Source organism: Mytilus trossulus, chromosome 2 (genome assembly GCF_036588685.1).
Source record: "Mytilus trossulus isolate FHL-02 chromosome 2, PNRI_Mtr1.1.1.hap1, whole genome shotgun sequence".
Lineage (NCBI taxonomy): Eukaryota > Metazoa > Mollusca > Bivalvia > Mytilida > Mytilidae > Mytilus > Mytilus trossulus.
The window spans coordinates 98,296,083-98,317,764 of NC_086374.1; the positions used below are offsets into that span (position 1 = coordinate 98,296,083).

General features: G+C 30.6%; 1 protein-coding gene across 1 annotated transcript in view; it reads left to right on the forward strand.

Moving 5' to 3' along the window:
- Nucleotides 1–340: 340 nt before the first annotated feature.
- LOC134708496 (homeobox protein Hox-D11a-like) overlaps nucleotides 341–21,682 on the forward strand; it is a 32,488-nt gene continuing 11,146 nt past the window's right edge. Inside the window, exon 1 of the mRNA XM_063569082.1 lies at nucleotides 341–1,068. Coding sequence (XP_063425152.1) covers nucleotides 609–1,068 — 460 coding nt within the window. The 5' untranslated portion in view covers nucleotides 341–608. The remainder of the gene's footprint in view (nucleotides 1,069–21,682) is intronic.

Below are 21,682 nucleotides of genomic sequence, written 5' to 3' on the forward strand. Positions count from 1 at the left end.
ATACATATAAAAATTATAAACGGATAGAATTTTATGTCAATGTTTTGTTATTATTATTTCTTTTAACGTTTACAGATATAAAAAAAAGATTACCATTTGTCTATTATCCAATGTAGGTGGTCCCAAGATCTGTATTAAACTTTATAATAATCAAATTAGTGATTTATGTTAGAAAAACAAAGAAATAGCAAATGAATGTATGCTTTGTTTATAACATTTATCTATGTTTTATTTGTAGAAAATTTTATGCGCGAGCGAACGAAGGCAATCACTGTTCCGTAGCGACGATAACTGTCAGTTGACCTCGCGTGAGGTCATGTATGTCTTTATATCGTCCGCCTGTTGTTACAGCTAACCAATCAATATCTAGATAGCAAGCTATCGATGTGTAGTATTATTTTAATAGGCACTGTCGCAAAAACAGAACTGGATACTTAATAAGATAGAATACTTGTCAACGCCATAAACATCTCAACTGATGAAATAGTATACCGCAAGACATACCGAATAGTTACGTTGATGAAATTGTTTTGTGTATCTTATATTAGAACGAGTTATTAACTGAGAAATAAGTGAGTTAAAGAAAACAGCCTAAGAAACATTTCTTGATGGCGGCTATGAATCCGTATGCCTTTCGTGGGTGGCATATACCCTCGTATGCCGATGGTGCTAATTGTGATAGAAACTATCCGCACATGTATGGGACTTGGCCCCATTCGGGGTATTTCACCCCCGGATCAGTGTATTCCTTGCCCTCGGACACAGCTAAGCAGCATGCAAATACAGACTGGAAACTGTGCACCCCAGCGACATCTGAAGGTATGTCCCCAAGGGATAATAATTCATTAATGAAAAGCGGATATGAGAATTTACTATATAAAAGTTCAAATATTCGAGGGGACAATGACACCCCTAGGGACGATTCTCAAAGAAGCTGCTGTGCCATTTCTTGCAGTTGTAGCAGTCATCAACGACTAAATGTATTAGATAATTCATGGAGGGGGCCCGATGCTTTAGACCTCAATAAAGCTACTTCAATGTCAGCTTACTCATCTTTCTGCCAAAGAGGTAAGACACCATGATTTATTCTCAGAACTCATCAAATAGTTATTCTATATTTAAAATTAACAGAATTTGTTTATGGACCATTTTAAAACTTTGAAATTATAAACTCACTTCTCTTCATTACAAACAATCAAAGTTTTTTTATGGACATTTTTAAAATTCCATTTTTATCCTTGTTCAACGTTGATGAAGACAGAGATCTATATACTTACAGTGTTTTGGTATATCAGAACTCATTCTTTTAAACTGTTATTTACAATGTTAAGTGCTTAGTATTCTCAATGACATTACATAGTAATTTCCTATACATTGGTAATAAATCAAAATATATTAACAAATGTAGATTCGAACGTCATTTATGCTAACCACAAATTTTCAAAACATTAATGACAAACCTTTAACGACCCACAAATCGGTTTCAGTTCGTTCATATTTTTCATCTTTATTAATATATAATAACTCCTACTTGTTATTATTATATTTGTTTTTCACACAAAACAACTGCTCAAATGCAGCAATTTGAATCTATACAATTTTTATGCATGTAAAATTTAATGTAAAAATAAAAGCAATTTAAAAGAGATATAATTTTAAATGATTGAACGGTTATGAAATAATGAAAATATAATATTGTGAATTTCCCATTTTTATTTGTAGCGTCGTAATATGTTTTTGCTAAAAAAAACATAAAATGTTTTAGATATCATTAACTTGTTTTTGTTTTTTGGAAAATAATTTATAATTCAATCCATTTAAAAATTATCCAGTAAAAGTGATAAAATGGATGAAAAAGCATGTAATACAATTATCGTGGGATATACAAGCAAGGTGCCTTCCACAAAAAATATTTTATTCAAATAACACCATTAAACCAGTAAAAAAAAAGCTCCTTGGGAAAGAGTCTAGTCCCTTTTGAGTAACAATTTTTTCCTTCATCACTTTTTCGTTTTATCGTCCGAGTTCACGTCCTGGATAAGGGTGACAAATTTTACAAAACAATTTAATCGCTCGTATAAAAAAACATTTTTTTGTTTGGCGTCAATACTTCTCTTAGAAATGTTTTCTCTTAATTTAACTATAACATTAATGAGTATATAGATACATTTCAATCACCATTTACACAAAATCCATTATCGTATATACATTATACTTGTTCAACCCGGATAAACTTTTCAAATGGAAGAAGATAAATAAATGTGTTGACGAAAGAAAATTAAGCGTACACAATAAATAGTCAATTGAACAACGAATTTTAATGTATGAAATATCATATACCCAAATGATTCTATCATTGACTAAATTGTAAATGTTTCTAATATATTTCAAATTTTCCCCATCGTAGGTAAAGGTAACTGAATGCATTTACAAAAATAAAAATATAACGCCCCAGCGATCACATGTGTTAGTTATGGGAAAATTGTTTTATTTGTGAGAGTTACTCTCAGATGGTGTCATACATTTTGGTTATATAGTCATTTATTTACTAATTATGTCGCGACAGAAATAATATCTATATATCTGCAAAAGTGTGGGTCGATTTTTAATAATTATTCACTAAAACTAGTATAATTTGCACATTAAAGAAATAAACATAATTTACGACAATGTTTATGAATGCAAATTGTCTATTTAAGCTACATTTCCCTGTTTTTCATCTTACAAATGTATTTCAGTCCATTTAAGATAGAAAGAGATGTTAACTGTAGAGAGATTCATATTACTTTTAAAAAAATAAGTATTCATAAATTATTTTCTTCAAGCATAGAAATGTCGAATTATTATATAAATTATATTTTTTGGAATAAATATTACCGAGTCTTTTGTCGTCCTTGAGTATATGTTCCCATAAAGTAAATTAATGTCACCATACTGAATTGAAGAGATAAGTCTTACACACATTAAAAATATGTAACAGTGTCAAAATGTAAATTACTGCTATAAAGTAATCAAACAAAAATAAACTGTTGTACAAATTTGTCACTTTTTTCTACAAAACTTCACCTTTTGCAATAAAGATGGAAAAAAGGATGCTGATATCTTTAACACCACCCAATTGCACTTCTCTGTGACTTCTCTTTTGAAAAGTGTGTAATTTTTTCTCAGTTCATATTTAATACATTAACTCTAAAAATAAAAAGAGAATGGTAATATAAAATGTTTGAATATTAATAAATTAATTTTGAAACTTATATAACTAAGATATCAGGTCAGAGCCCGGACTCTGATGTCAGCTTGTCCTAAACTTTGATAGGAAAAGGAAATGAGCGATTTGCTTTATTACGATTGTTGTTCATAAATTTGTACATTTCACATAATTTATTTATATTATCGGTCATTGAATGAATAATTGCATTTAAGAGTATGTAAGTGTCAATTTCATTTTCAAATATGATATTTTTATTGAGGTTTTCAATATTAGAATCCATAAATAATATTGCTGTACAACTGCGTGTTCTGAAGTTGTCTTGGTCGGGTTGTTGTCTCTTTGACATATTCCCCATTTCCATTCCCAAGTTTACTAACATAATAGTTTGGGATATATCTTCAATGTTCCTACTTAAGGTTATGGTACGTTATAAACCCATTTGAAATCCTTTGTATAAATAGTCTTTATTTGGATCAACTGATTTTGACACTAAAACAATGCAAAATAGATAAATAAATTATCCAAAATCAGTTTGCATTTTCTCCATTCTCCTTTTTTATATTTCCAATACATGGTGCTCATATATCTCATTTAAACGAAAAAATTAATAAACAAAAAATGTCGTTTGAATTAATGACGAAATCCACACTAAACATAGACACTATAGTCGAACAATGGGATATTACACCAGATTCACATTTCAGTGTTTTATATGAATACAAATTAAAATCTAATAATGAAATAAATAAACCACAACGAATAGTATGTTAAATACAACATGTACTGAGTAGCCGAAGGATGAAAACAAAGGTGTTAAGATAATAAAATGTTTATGTGGTTCAAATGCATTTGCAGTCGAATAATTTCAATTATATTTGCAATCTTGAACTTCATTATCCAGCTAAAAACAATCATATTGAAACCACCATCTTGCATCTAAATAATCAAGTTTTGGTAATAACTATCTTCCTTTTTCAAAAATATCATTACCTTGCATCTAAATAATACAATTCTATTGGTCAGCTCATATAAACAACTAAGTACCTTTTTAAAAACTATATTGTAACTCAAGTAGCCACAAGTTAATCTTAATTCTTAAAATGTATAGACTACAAACTACAGTGACTGTCACTGTATTATTATTTAGTCGGAGACAAAATGTTTTCTCGGGTCATACGATGAGTTAGAGACCACCCATGCATTCATCAGTTCATTATCATACACTATACATTTATTATTATTTTTTTGTCATAGTAAATGGATTAGTGTTATGTATTAGGTTGTGTGCAGTGTTTTGGTTGTGATGGCAAGGAAATTGTCAAAGATGAAACGAATTTGCTGTTTTATTAATCGTTGTATGTGTCATATTTTAATAATATATAACCAGACACTATCGATGCTATCGCTTTAAGCTACTGGTTACTTTTTTCACATTTATAAATGTGTTTAGAAAGTGAGGTCGTTTGCATATTTCTTAAAACGATTTTGAAATGCTTAGGAAACTGCATATTTATATGTGAATTATATATTAACTGACCACAAGAATGTATATTTAATATTCGTGTTTATATGTTGCACTGTACAAACTGCACCAGGAAAGATATAATAATGTTAGATCTAAGTGCATGTGCACATTTAAAACATTATAAACACAAAACTGGCTTACTCCTCTTCATTTGAACTCTAGTGGATAGTTTTCTCATGGGCAATCATACCACATCTCCTTACTACACGTGTTATACTTTTTATTGTATCTGTCACTGGTTTATATTGATATAATATTTTGGTGCGAGGCAAAGGGACAGATAACACTGGGACAAAAAGAAACTAAGGACTCCCTGAAAAGTAGGTCATCCGGGACAAAAGGCATACGCTTATGAACCAAATAGCAGCTCAGTATCTGAAGTTTGTAAGAAATACCCTTCCTCTTTTCTGATTTAAGATTAATAGCCGCCCACGTTAGGAGCACAAAAAGACCAAATTGTCCACAACAAATAAGAAAAATAAATAACAAACTGAAAACCAGACTGAGACCAAACTCGTCTGCTCAGATCTGGTATTTCTTCCAGGGGGGATATGTTACGTTACGGCACCATCAACACTTTAATTTAACGATGAAGATTTTGCAGTTTTTAAAGTATATTTTAATTTATAAATGGAATAGTTTGTTACGTACAACTACTTCTTATTATTTGAAATAGATATAATTATATCAGGCAAACTAAGAATGTTGGGCCTGAATTTTGTGTAAGTGAGAAATAACGATGACGCATTTTGGTTCCTCCCATCTAAAACAATGGTTATAATTCGTGTTTCGAGTTTTATGACACAAATAACATTTAAGATAACACCTTTATTTTAAGTCTGTATATTTGTTGTTTGTTGTTCAGATACCTTTGCTTTGTCGGATTTCAGAGAATAATCAAAATTTTATACTGTGATTCCCACTTTATAATTTTAACTGATCTTCAAATTATCCAAAATAAGGACACTGTACTAAAACTCAAGTCTCATAGTATTATTAGATTTTTATTCTGTTAACTAGAAGTCTACAAATATACCAACAGAACTAAACCATTTAAACTCATAATTATGTGTAAAACATTAAAATTAGAAGCTTATAATAATTAAAATATGAAAATTTCATGACTCCATTAGTACTAGTTATTATATCATCTTTTTATTATTTAAATTGATCCTTTATGTAAATCGATGAGTAGCAAATGACAACATTATAAAATATTAAACGTACAGCATCTGTCTTTACAAGTGTTTTTCCTTTTAATCTATGTCACAGTTGTTTCAAACAAAAAACAACGATATTCATGATAGTACTGGAATTTTTCAAGGTGATTTCGTAGTCTGGAACGGCAATAAAATACAAAAGCGATAGAATAAGTAGAGATTTGAAACCTCTTTGTACAGATTGGTTTACATGAGATGCTATCACTTTTTTTTTCGCGTAAAATCACAATTTAACCTATATTAGTATAAACAAATATCTGTATCAGAAACCGATTCATTTGATGTTTGATTTCATAATATTGTTCCATGTTTGCTGGGTTTTTTTAATTGACTCCTTTCGCTTTGTTCTATTTTTGCATTTTCTAGCCCTTGCATAAGATGTACTATTAAAACTAATTGATATAACGTTCGAGTTTCCCTAGATAAGAAATGATTATTGAAAAAATGTCAATACATATACAGAAATGTATAATACTTTATTCGTTGTATTGGTTATTTTTGTCTTATAACGTACAACATGTATACTTAACATGAGGGTGTGTAATGGGGTTTACAGAAAAAATAAAATGAAGCAAAAATTAATACAGAAATGAGGGACACATACCCAAATTCAGACCCTCTTTTATTTACCTCTAACAAATTGTCCTAAGTAACCCGAATTATCCCGCCCTTATATTCAACAACTACGACCCATGGACTCCATAAGAGAAACTGAAGTGGAAAGAGGGCGCTGAACTTATTGCCGATTTCTTATTCAACTGATGCATGTGTTCTTTACGTTGAGATGTTTGACACACAAATATTGGAGAAAAATAATGAAAACCAATTTAAACTGATAAAATTTTAGTCATCAAAGTGATTTCACTACAGGAAAATCAAATAAAATCGTAATACTACAAGTCAATCTCGTTAATACGTTGTAAACTATATCAATTATAAGCAAATAACAATTAAAACTATATAATATAGAACTAATCTGTCCAAACCAGTTAATATTGAAACACATCATAACATATGGATATCTGTCTACAGCCCTGTGGTCAGTTTTATGGTCAATTGATCTGATAAATTATCACAAAATAAAAATGTTCAAAAGATCTCGACCTTTGATAGGGCCCACCTGGAAAATAAAACCACTTAGATATGCAGACTGTTAGAAAGTCGTTGTGGCTTTCTTATCCCTCTCAGAGTGACCAACAATTCAGCTTCAAAAATGCTAATCAGTTCATTCAAAGCTTTAATATCATTTAAATTATCGATCAAAATTAAAAATGTTATTTACTAGATATAGGAAGATGTGGTGTGAGTGCCAATGAGACAACTCTCCATCCAAATAACAATTTTAAAAGTAAACCATTATAGGTTAAAGTACGGCCTTCCACACGGAGCCTTGGCTCATACCGAACAACAAGCTATAAAGGTCCCCAAAATTACTAGTGTAAAACCATTCAAACGGGAACACCGACGGTCTAGTATATTTTTGGAAATACTGTTATCACATGACATGCACAAGAAGATGTCAATACTAGAGTCAAGAAGCAGATTTTTTTACAAGGAGTAAGTTTAATTTTGATTGACCTCTACACAAATCGAATTGCTATATGTGTTGCTTTTAGTCCAGCGACCTATATCACAAGCAGTTAAAGAGCGAAAAAAAAATCGGTATATTACTTGACCATGCAAGTTTGAAAGAGTAAATGGCAGTCAGTAGGCTCAAACTTTTCAGCCAGATATCAAGAAAGCACTCTGGGTTTAAAAATACAAGAGAAAACCAATCATATTATTTAAGATCAACACATCTTCATTGCATTTCTATCTACTCTTTCTCGTGGTAACACTAAACGAGATAGATTGTCAATAATCAACAGATGGTAAACATGAAGTAGAGATGGAGCATGCATTTTGTATGCACGTACAACAATACTTTGGTATGATAACTATCTCTGTTATTTGGTTTTGCAATCAATGGTAATATAAGGTTCTAAAACATCACCGTACCACCGTGGGTCGAACCCCAACAATAATTCAACTCGGCAAAGCCATCAAGTTAAAGTCTTTACCATAAATATAAATGTGTATCATCGGAAAATATTGGTCCGTTTCGACCGAGTTGACTATATCAAAATGTCCAGTTCACAATTTCCCTGCAAGAGTACCATGCAAAAACAGCAAAATTTTATAACTCAGTTTTCTCTTCCATTTTTAAAGCCAGTTCACACACAAAAAAATAATTTGCTTTATTATATATCTGACAAAAGAATAATTTGTGTCAGTATCATATTAGTGGTAATTCATGACTTTTCCGTTCATATGATTTCTTTATTTCTTCTGAATGCGGAAAATTTTAACATTATTTCTGATAAAGGAAGTATATACTGATATTTTCTTTTTTTTTAACTTAAAAGTATTTTAAATATAAAATAACTATTGATTACAAATTTATGATCAAAATATTATAACATTTTAATTGTTATGCTTGGCTTTAAATTTCGGAAATCCGTATTAGTGTGTCCTCAAATCAGCACCTAATGATTTTCGGCAGATATTAAACCTATTTGACTTTTTAAATGACGTTAAGTCTATCGCCCACCGTTGGTGGCAACAACAATCATATAACTGATAGAAGATACAAAGAATTTGACAGAATCATTTACGGAAAAAAACATGATAACATCTTGAAATTTACATCCGTCAAAAGAAAATGTTAAGATGAAATGAATGACATGAAAATCATTTATATATTTGTTGCATATAAATTGAATCATGATTCATTTTAAAAGGAAGGGTATATGATAATACGGGAAAAAGTACACGATTATTTACGGAAATAAAAGAACGGAAAAGTGCAGTCGCTTCAATCCTAGTCAACTCACTCTTTTAATTTTAAATATATTTGAAAAGATTATTTTAAAATATTTTAACTGCCATTTAATCAATAAAGTGAAGGATTTTTCCCTCGTGCTTTAAGGGAGGTTTCTTGTATGAACAAGACTCGAGACAAACTGTTTTTTTAAAGGGCCAGTGGGTCATCAGCCAAGTCATTGTCTTATATACTTTATACTATCACTATCCAAGTTAGAATTTTTTTCTCTTCACTTAAGAGGTTCTATATCAAGGTGTTATACCCTTGAAACAAAAGTTTATTGTCACATTAAATAAAGTGAAAAACTTCCGTTCTGCATTAAATCTAACATTATCTATATTGGTTTATTACAAAATATCAATATAACATGTCCTTTATCCTATAGCTTACTCACAATCTACCTTTCATTTAGTAGTCAATTTTACGATAAAAATCTTCTTAAATGGAAGCTTTACTTTGAAGATTTCCTTTTGAGTCATATTAGAGTTCATTGGTTATTATAATAAGTATCAAATATGTAAAATACATTTTTTTTTAATGGGTGGTTCCGCTTTCTTTTGTCGTTTAAAATGTCTTTTGATTTCAAATGGGTTTTGAATCTGGTTTTTTTTTGTGTATGGTTACCCAAATCCCAAATGTATCCTTAAATAATAGATACACTGTCATTGTCTTCTTTTACTTCCAATAGTAATTGATGTAACTTCTAGAGGACTTCGAAAGTTCTTTTGTCATATCATATAGTCGTAAGGGTTAGCTTTATACTGTATATTTTATCTTAAACTTTGAATAGATTTTTATAAAAATAAAAAAAAAGGGGTATGATTTATTAAGAGCACACATCTTACATAAATGTGACAGATGCAAGTACCAAATCATCGAAAAGGCTGTCACTCTTCGGTCGTTTTGAGTGTCGCTACTATATAGAGCAGCAATATTTGAATGTTTTGATTATGTAAACTCTTAGACGTTTTAATTGTAATTAAATTATAATTTTCTATTAGAACGATTATAATAAATTAATTGATAAAATAATTTCAAATTATTTAGAGCTTCTTTCGAACGGAAAGTTTAAGAATACATCTGAACCTACCTCATGCCAAAACGAATTGGCAGCTAGGCAAATAAGAACATCGGATGCCTATAAATTGCCAATAGTAATTTTAATAACACCAAAAAATATTCCATTAAATTCCTTATAGTGCAGTTAAAATCCTATACAATAAGATAATAAAAGCATAAGCGATTGTTGATTGCATGTATTTGTTGCATTATCGTCTGAATTTCTTAATTGAATGTTTGCGTTTTTAATAGGGTATAGCATGTGAGGTAATTGTTGTCTTGATCTCATTCTCTGATATGCATATAATATAGTGTAACATTGCTGAATATTTGACACACAAGTTATTTGCAATTCACCGAGTTTGAATATACTATTGAAAGTTCAACTTTCGATTATAGACTGGTTCTCACTCTTGCAAGATACGGGTATCTGGGCGCCTTAGATGTTATATATGTAGGAGCCAAACAGATAAAGGCCACGGGAACCTTGTTTTGACTTATTTAGGGTTGCTTGTCCCCTATGAAAATGAAACCAGAAAAACGATTCGGACGCTTAAAAATCTTCAATTGTGTTGTGCTCTTGTTAACGTAGAATATCTATAGATCAATTATAGACATTAGAATTCCGTCCAGTCTTACCTTGGAAATATGTGGCTATTTCTTCAATTATATTAATTGAATAGAGAACTTTTAAGGTATTTTTCCTAGATCTTTTTTGTTTTTCTTTTGAATGTGGAACCTGGTTTTTGTGGAAGTCTGTATATTACTTTCGTTTATACTATAGTTGATGTCTCGTCGACGTATACCCGCATGTCATTTACTCTTATTTCATTGGTTTTTTTTGGTGAAATGTTTCGAAAGGTTAAAATCAGCTCTTGTTTGTAGTACAAGAATGAGTTTATAATAAATTCTCAGCGTTTCATCCATCCAAATTATGTGGTAATCTTTAAATCAGTGGGTTAGACTAATTTTATAGTCTGGTAGTTTAACGTTATGGAGATACTAGTTTGACTTTATATAGTATACCTTTAGGTGAGATGATGTTTTAATTTCACACTTGTTTGTTGAACCATGTATTGACTAAATCATTGTCGTAAATCATTGTCGTAAATCATAGTAAAATGGAGGTAGATATTTTTTAGACGAAATTTTTCTTTAAAATCCAGAGGTGCCCCTTTAAAGGAAAGATTTCATCAGTGATAATCCTACGCAATAGTACACTAATGGGTACAAAATGAAATGTTTTTTGTTAAATTATATAAATGAATCATATCCGTATTTGTGAGAAAAACAAGTCCTACCTTTATAATTATCATGTGTTTTTAATTTACATATATAGTTGTTTAAGGTACGATTACTTCAATATCAAACAATTGTATGTTTCAAGGCAAACGTAGCAACTATTTTCAGAAGAAGGAGTGAAGGCGTAACTTACATATAAGAAAAAAAATGAATATAAATAGCATAACATGATACAATAACTAAATAATTATTAAACGTGAACAATGTGTATGTAATATACATGTATAATATCTCTCCCATGAGAAACAAAGCACATTTTAATGAATGGGGCCGTATACTACTCCAAATTTGAAACGTTTAACAGACGATATCATGATTTGGTATGGGAACATTTGCGCCACAGAGCATGCAACATCCCACATAATTTTTTCCACTGATTTCTCTTTCATGAGCAAATTGACAGGAACCACATGTAAAGCAGAATCTGCATACCCTTCCAGACAACCTGAGTTTATCCCTAGTTATTGGTGTGGTTGATGTTCTTCAGTCTTTAGTTTCCTATGTAAATTTTTGTAAATTGCTATTTGTCTCTTGTGAAATTCGTTTTCACCTTTGCAGTTTGTTTTTATTGTTTATTTTATTCGATTTTCATCACTGACAGTTTTTACAGAAGTATACCAAGATAGATATAGGAAGGTGTGGTATGAGTGTCAATAAGACAGCTCTCCATCCAAGTAACACTTTATAAAAGTAAACCATCATAGGTCAAGGTATGGCCTTCAACACGGAGCTTTGATCTAATCTATACTTTATAATTCTAATTTCAAAATTAGATAAATGGTTTGATTCTCAATGAGACAACCATCCACTACAGTCGAAACGAGGTGGAGGTAATCAACTGTATGCCTTCAAAAAAAACTATACCCATACCATATGATTTACAGCAAACATATAAGGGATATTGCAACTGTGCTATACCCATACCATAGTATTTAAAGCAAACATCTTAGAGATATTGTAACAGTTCTGACCTGATTGAAATATCAGAAAAAAGGTCGTAAAGTTTGAAGCCTTACTGTCACTGGTCATCATTTGACACAGTTGAATTTTATTTCCTACATTTGTTACAAGATAAAAATGCTTGTGTGGCGAAAAAATTACAAAAAAGGAGTACAGCTGTCAGGGCAGACGACACTTTTCTTTGATCTCGTGACGACTATCAGCAGACGACATATTTCTCCAACATACACCTACATCGATACGATGGGAAAACAATAGTTTTCTAATCAGAGTCAATCAGTACATTATGTCCATCGGGAAAGATGGACATGATATTTTATTGCATTATATCAATGATACTTTTTTTTAGAAAGATAAATCACAGATTAAAGATGGTCATCAAGCTGAAACTAAAACAATATTTATTTACTTGGTTACGGTGTGTAAGCACGATTACAACAAAATAATAGCTGGTAATGTCATTAATAAAGAAAACATCTCCATTGATCGATTGCCTTGCATTTCGTAGAAATGCACACGAAGACGGACCAATTCGTACACTCACACCACATCTTCCTATATCTATTAAATTAATTTAGAAAGGGTCATTCTTCTATCTACCGAAGTTCAATTCTTCAAAGAACCATATATGTTTCAAAACGTGGCCTTTATTTAAGTCGGCATACTCATTATATTAGTTTAAACATTGTTTACAAAAACAAAGCACCACTATTGCTGCTAAATACAACTTTCTTTAATGTGAGTAATATCACCAGACAGACCATCTAGAGAAGATCGAAATTTATTAAGAGAAGATCGAAGTTTATATTGATTGAAAATTCCTACTAAAAAGTGTTGCAAAGATTTAATATTTGATAAAGCATAAATCCCAGACCACCGGCGACGGGAGATAGAAGCTCTACCAACTATGCAGAACACTCTTTGTTAGCTTTTGCCTCTAGGGCTTGTATGTGAAAACTTGATCAGAAGGAATAGGGCTTGCTGCTTTCTCAGAGGAAAAAATATGATTAAGCTTTTAAGTGTGGAAAATTTGTGTTTTTATAAAATATCGTAAACAATTTTTTTTTAATAATTTTAATGGACTTTTAACATTTTTATTTCAAATTTAAGAGGTTGATTTGAAAGTCAGACATACTAAACGAAATCACATATCCGTCAATATATAAATAGTTATACCGAAAGGAAATTTTAAATAGCCATAAATATAATACAAGCTTCAATTGGAATAGTATAGGAGACGAAGATTGGTTGCTGCTTATCTACTTTCATGTGCATTTTAATCTGTAATAGTTTTAATGCAAATCAGCAAATGCGTTCAAGGCCACTGGTATAGAATAGCCCTCAAATTAATTATGCAAGGCAATCTCGCTTGTAAATAAACTAAATATTAAATTGAATAGATTGGTGTCAAATATCATAATTTGCTATTTGGGAATTTCAGATTATGTTATTATTTTAACATCTTTGCAAATATGTTACAATTGTAAAGTTATATATTTTTTTTCTTCATTTATTAAGTTAATTTTCGGGTAAGAAAAGGGTGGTTATAATTCATTTCCATTGTTTCTCTCGAATTGCTAATCCGCTATATGTCATTTTTAAAATAAACCGACCGTGCAAGGGCTGTATAGCCAGTCAAGGTCGTTAAAAACTTCCATTTGTTGTTTAAAATAACCACTCATGTTATTGCCCTTATTCAACTAAAATTCATATTCATAACTTGTGTGTGTCATATATATCATTGACCTTTTTCGTGTTTTGTTTTAAGGTAGTTCAGTAGTCAAAAAGTTGGAATTATTTCTTTCATCTATGGTATCACCTCCCACACTCACAAATAGTGTTTGAATATTGTTTTTAAAATGACCAGACTTTGTATTTCTTAGTCTGTGCGATTAGGCAGCTTAGTCTGAGTTCTTGTAAATCAAAACCATACAACTTATTAGAATAAATTCAAAACAGTAAAAATGGATAATTTCAGGTTTTCAGACCGCTTTGGTAATACGACTTCCACCAAAAGACTTTTAAATGACGAAAGTGGTCTTAAAAAATCGACATAAAACATGACTGAGATAAATAGCATCATAACAAATATATAATTAATATAAATAACTGAACACAAATATACCTCATATACGCATTGAATTTATTAACAGAAGCTAGTTTCTTTCCCATGAAACAATAAAACAAAAATGGATTTAGAGAAAATATATAAATTCCTTATTTATCTTGAATAATTTGTTCGAACGTATTCAAACTCGTTCACTTCTATATATTGTAACCAACTATGAAAGCTACCCATAAAACGTATGTTTTCTATATATTTGATAAAATAAAATGTAAATTAGTAAAAAAAAAGGTATATTTGATACTTAAAGATAAAACATGAATTTGTCGCCAGTCCGTAAATTACTTTTGTTACAAATACTAAGAATTATCATTTATTTTTCTATTCGCTATTAAAATCACATAATCAATATATCTATCTACTTCATCGAAGCAGCAGTAAATGAAAACGAATCGTTTGATTGGTCATGCTGTCGAAGTGGTGAATGATAAGAGATGGGGTGATTGGTTCCTAATTGTCAAAAAGTTTTTAATTTCACAAGATTATTTACTGATAAATTCGCGATATAAAATACTTTAATAACATCTGCAAGAAAGGACACTGATTTTCAAATCAAGGTTTGAATGGATAAACACCTGCCATGCTGCTTAAAAATGCCGAAATAGAGTGATGATCTGTAAAACTTTATATGTGTAATTTGATTTTTATTTCTTTTTCGTTTTTCTTGGATATTGGGTAAAACATATTGTAACTATTATAGTCCCAGCTTGGCTTGACAAGGAAGCAACCAAGTGTTATAGTTTTTGCATACACAGAAAATTAGATGCGTTTTCCTTTTCTACGTTTTAAACTTTTTTTCTTTCAATTGACATATCAAAATTAATAATTGAACCATTGTTTAACTCCCCCAACTTAATTTGATTAAATGTCAACTATCGCCCATAGGTTACATTTCTTGTCAGATCGACTGATCTAACGTAATAAACAAAAACGTATTTTGTTTGAGAGAAAGACATATCCTGTCATTGCAATTTACAGTATACGGTGCTTTCATAAATACAAATGTCTTTGGTCTTTGAATATATAAAAGTTTTGACTTCATCTTGTCTTTACTGTTTGTCTTCGTTTCCTTATTGTTCAGGTTTGATCTATTATATAGTCATTTTATAAAATGAACTGTTAAAGTATGAATTATTCTAAATTTGAAATAATAATAATGATCTTGTCCCAGGCGTATTGGTTAAATTCATTTGTTTCTCTGACTGTCCTATCTTTTCTCCAATTTATTTGTATAATGCGGGAGGTTTGGCAAGCCACAAAACCAGGTTCAACCCACCATTTTTATTCTAATATGCCCTGTACTAAGCCAGGGAAATGGCCATTGTTAAATTATAGTTTCTTTTCTGTGTGTGTTATATTTTAATGTTGTGTTGCTCTTGTGTCGTAGTTCTGTTAAATTTGATGCGTTTTCCTCAGTTTTAGTTTGTAACCCGGATTTGTTTTTTCTCTATCGATTTATGAATTTCGAACAGCGGTATACTACTGTTGTATTTATTTTTTTTACTCTTATATTTTGTTTATTTTGTTATAATGGTGTAGTTGTAGTTGTATTATTATAATATATATTGAAATAAAAACTTTGACATTTGTGGATTATCTTAATTGTATCACAGAAATAAAGAAATGTATTTGATTCATACAAAGACATCATACAACTATTTTCAAGTTTACATACAAAATTTTGGAAGCAAACTTTACAAACAATTGAGATTTTTATTACATGTCTTATTTCAATGTTTTGCCGGATTGGTATGGTATTTTGGAATATCAAAGATTTCCTTCCGCCAATTCGACTTGTGTCAAAAAGTAGTTTTAGCCAAAAAAAGTCATATACAACATTTTGGAAGCTACTCGACGCAATGTAATTGTTTGGGCATAAATAATGCATCAACAAATCTTGACACATCGTTTTGCGTCAAAACTGGTTTCTGTTTTGTTGTCCAATTCCTTGGTCGTCATTCAATATTTTCTAAATGTCGAACCAAACGTCCTTCACACGCTTTTTAAAAATGATTCCTGTAAATAAACTTGTAAATCAAATCGGACACTATAAATAATTCTGGAGGCGGCCTTGATGAGTAAATGATTAATTTATGATGATTTATTTGCATACATTACCAATATGTTAATAACCGCATATAATGCACTGTTTGACCCTTTTACTATAACTCTTGTCATTTTCTAAATTCTAAATAATTCAAAGTTTATTGACTAAAAACACTGAAGCGATTATGATTTGTTAAGATTCCGAACGATACGAGTCTGATTAGCATTGAATTGAATGATTTTGATATCTTCATTTTTAGAGAGGTAAATTAGTTCAGATCAACATGGTTGGGTTCCATATCGTTGTAGCATTTATAGGGTTATGCAGATTTTGGACTACTGAACGTGTATCTAGATTTTAGCAGCTAGGCTAGCAAAATATTCAGAAGTCAAAAATCTACGTAGCCCTATGAAGCTGCTTCAATATTGAACACAACTCAGATACTTCTGTAAGATAGCCATAAATCTAAATAGCCGTGTTTGACCGAAGCAAAAGTAACCGGTGTCAATGTCCTATACAAATTTGAGATATAGCCTCTCTTTAAAAGGCCATGTACCTTGCAGATATAGATAGATGTCTTTTACCTTAATTGTTTTAGCCCAGCATACAAATAAAATAAATATCTTACAAAACAAATTGTGTGTATGGTGAACCAAAACAACGTATTTGCAGTGCAATTTTTCGATGTGAATTCTACGTAAAGTTATCTTTTCAATAAATTAAATCTACGTCTTTAAAAGAATCATAGACAATATTCCTGCTTGACGATATCGTACTACAGTGCGAAATAACCAAACTTCGAGCACCAAAACCAAAAACGAATTTTTGTATTTCATAGTTGATTGTTGAAGTATAAGATCACATCGCAAGTGTGTCTGATTATACAACGTTTTGAGACAGATTTCACGTTAAAATTGGTTGGTATAGTTGAACACTATGTATTGGTAATCAGCTATTGCAAATGGATTAATATCTTTAACTTCTGTGGATACGACATTACAAAATTATTGGACTGAGCAATTATTGTATTATTTTAATTGGTTTAATTGGGTAACAAATGATACTTTAATTTAAATTTGTGATTCGAAATGTTTCAATTTACAGATATTAACCCCCGCATAGATGTAATTAGTAAATATGAGTATGCTTAAAGCTGAAAGAGCACAATATAAGATTCTATTATTGATTGATTATGGGGTAAAAGTAACTTCTACAATATGGCAGCCTTTTTTTGTTTGTTAGTGAAAACGAATTGCCGCTACCCTGAAAAAAAACATCTATCATCGGCAGGAATAGAGGAAATCATGCATTGTCGTTGATATTAAAAGTTACTATGAACTTCACCATGTGTTCTGATCTGAATAACATAGTCTTTTTATCTATTTGAGTTGGTTTCTATTACGGTATCGTGTTGGATTTGCATATATTAAGGATCAATATGCTAGCAAGTACATGGCATTAAGCATTAGGACTTAAACATTGTCGATGTTCCTTTTTGAATACTTTTCTCATTAACATGTGTAATAACTAATATATCTATTTTTAAATTAAAAAGCAAATATTATTTAATTCATAGATGTTCAATTTTCGAGGCGCTATCTACATCAAATGCAAAACTTGTTTAAACTATCGTATAAGGTACACGCAGTTACATGCAAAGTATGGTAATGTGTAAATGTGCATTTATTGAAATTCACTGATTCCTATCTAGATAAACGAAATAAAAACACACCCGTTCCTGATACGGATATGTCCTCCTACCCAATATGCAATGGTTGTTTTATTAATAATCATAGATGTTATGTTATTTAATGAATGTTTAATATACTATGTCCATATAGATTTTGATCTCGTCTTCAATTTCATAGAACGTGCTTGATATAAATACAATATTACGAATTTTCTATCGGATACTATCTTAATTTGTAGAGCGCAAAATTGCTTGTTTAACAGGGAAATAAATCCTTAGATACCAGATGTTCTGTAGACTGAAACAATGTTCTAGACATCAACATGTATGAACTGTGTTCCCCAGTTCATGGAATATGTTCCCCAGTTCATGAAATGTGTTCCCCAGTTCATGGAATGTTTTTCCCAGTTCATGGAATGTGTTTCACAGCTTATGATATGTATTCCACGGTTCATAGAACATAATTACAAATCAGCTTCATTGCAAAGACAGTTGCACTGTATTTTCTTCTACTCATTCAATAAACGAAATCGCCAGCGTTCTGCTCAAGAGGGTTTAACTTTTCTAAACATTAAAGTTTCTTTTCAAATATCATAGACGAAGTTGTTTTCCCCCTGATAATTGTTTCGTAAGGAGATATATTGAATTATGTGCTTTCCGAAACTGAAAACGCTAAAATCACAATGTACGTTTCTGAAATCAAAAGCAGCGTAAAAAAAGGGAGATATTTGGTATACGTCATTAAGAAAGCACACCTTTTATAGCTGACTATTCTGTATTGGCTTTGTTTGTTATTGAAGGATGTGAGGTGACTTGTAGTTGTTTATTACTGAATCATTTTGGTCTTTTGTGGAAGTTGTCTCATTTGCAATCATGCCACATTTTCTTTTTATACCTACTGATTCTCACTCCGATATTTAAAAATATTCAAAACATGGTATACAGAAACTGAAGGAGACAGGACGAGTGTTCCTTTTTCTTAGTGCAGTCGCTTATGTAATCCGAAACAATATATAGCATGTTGTTTTGATTACATTACTTACATTCATTTCCATATAGTGGTAGTAAATCTCTCCACGTGTCTCTCTCTATACCATATATCAATTACATGACGGAACATTTTTTGACTAAAAGGCAATTTGATTCTTTGTGAAAACAATGATTAAAAAATATCTAAAAATAATACAGGAAATATTACCTTTTATGTTACCATATTTTGACATGGGTTTTTATGTATTCAGTAGAAACCTCGATGATTTCCTAAGGCATTTTACGTATTTAGAAGTCAAGGTAGTTAATACTTTTTAAATATTAAAATGTTGGCAGTATTTCAGGTGAACTCGATTCCGCAAAATGTTTGTTCATATTCTTTTTAATTTAAAGAGTGGTTTCTTTTCTTGTGCAATTTTAATGTCTTGGAATGACTGAATTATTTTTGTAATTAGACTTTTCCGTTTGACTGAACTAATATGTTATGTTTGTGCAACAGATTTAATATTCATGGGTTAATCATGTTAATATCAATTTCACGAAGTAGTTGATTCAATATTTTATCGTCTTAATTTCAAAATTGATGAAATTTCAAACGGTTTGAAAAAAAATAGTAAATTAATCTGTTTGTTAAAAAGAGGAAGTACATTTCAAGTCACCAGAGTGTAGAAAGATATATAATATTTGGTTTTTGCATTAAGTCATAAATAATCCACACGAGAGAAGTTTGTCTCTGAAAGTGATTTAGTGCCGCCATACTGCAAATAACACAACGGAGGCCTCCTTTGATTTTGTTCATAAAAATATACTTAGAAATATAAAAAGTGTGAATTAGTCTTTCAAAGTGTCGCTGGTTTCAAAGTAGACTTGATTGTTATAGACTTTGATCCGTTAATTTTATGTCTATTTTACAATAAACCGTACTAATAAACGCGACCGGGTAATATTCTGAGGCTATTTGAATTGTTTATTTTTATTTTGTGAATGTTTTGTTACATTTCACGATTGATTTCATTTTTCTTTAAGATGTTTATTTCATACATATTACCAAAACAAATATCCTTTTCCTTAGTGGCGCCTGTAAATGACCGGAAAAGAAAGAGAAAAATAAATTCTCTAAGGTTGTTTGATAGTTAAAAGTAATAAAAAATGAAATAAAATAAAGTTAAGGTTTAATTTTCTCACCTCTCAGTATAGTTTAAAGTTGGTTTGTGGGTGGTAACAGAGGTCATTCCTCATTGACAGGTAAAATACAGTGCTTATGTAGGTTTACTGCCGTTGAGGTGTTATTGTGGTCAGAGGTTAAAGTCATTTGTCGAAAATAGCTGTTTAAACTATTATATCAATTTTCATACGGAGTCCTAATCTGGAGAACGACGAAACCTTGTTTTTATTCAAACGATAAGAGATATATAAACAAAAAATTAAAAGTTAATTCAGATATAAATTTTTATGAATGATTTTACATGCTACCTTTAAAAAAAATTGTTTGGTCAATTTTGTTAGTGGCTGTAACTTACAAGTATAGATTCATGGATGCATGTTTGGGGTTGAATTTAACAGTTTAATGATCACCTCATTCAAGTATAATGAATCACTGTTGGTATCAAAAGTAATTTGATTTTATTAGAATGTTTGAATGATGCTCCTCGGTGGACAGTTAATCAGTTAACCAAGTAGATAGTCCTTAACAACTATAGGATTTGTTCGCATACATGTCTTAATTTTTAACACATTCAGCCAAATTTGACCTTAGATGGTTTGGCTATTTTCGAAGATCCCATTTAGTCGAATTTCTTGTCAACACAACCCTGGTTATCGTTAGTGTCCCTGTTGGAGTTAATTTAAAAAAGCAAAAGCAACAATTTTTCTAAAGTTTTGTTATGTATTTGCTCTATGGTTCCTGTTCCAATCTGGTAGCTATTTCAATATAAAGCCGCCCTCTTATATGCTGGTCCATGTTTTTCGAAATAAAGCCGATAAAACTCAGTAAATTATACACATTTATACAAAGAGACAGACATTTAACGTGTCACCTATTACTTGACTTTTTCAAGATAATCTAAACAAGAAGGCGGAATTTTAAAGTAATTGTAGTGTACGTTCATAAACGTTTAAATATGGTGTTAAATTTTTTTGAATGGAGTGCGAGAAGTGATTTATTAATACTTCAACTCGCATGAATAGTGATGATAATGTAATGTATAGTCTGGTTATATACATTTGTACTGGAGGTATTTTAGATTTTTTATGTATTTGACGTAAGGCTAACACGGTGTAATCAAATTTTATGTTGTTACAAACGACGTCTGATATGATATGATATGATATGACACGTCGATATACCTTCTTTCAATCGAATATTTATTTGCACTGATAAGGCCAAAAGAAACATAAAATCGAAGTGTTCATTTAGAAACATCTTTTGATTGTTTTTAAATGTTGAGAAAACGAGTTGCCCGACGAGTGACGTTTGCATGCATAATGACATCATCACATAGTTAGTAGTTATCCAATCAACGTGAAATTAGAGCTTACTAGTTAAAAATGTCAGTTTTCTTCCAACTAACCAAGTCTACTTGCCTTCTATATATTTAGAGACAATTGGTTTAGGTTAAACGTTCATCATAACTTTAGTAAGTTACGTGATACCGGTATATAATACTAAGCATTTTGCATTTGTATGATCA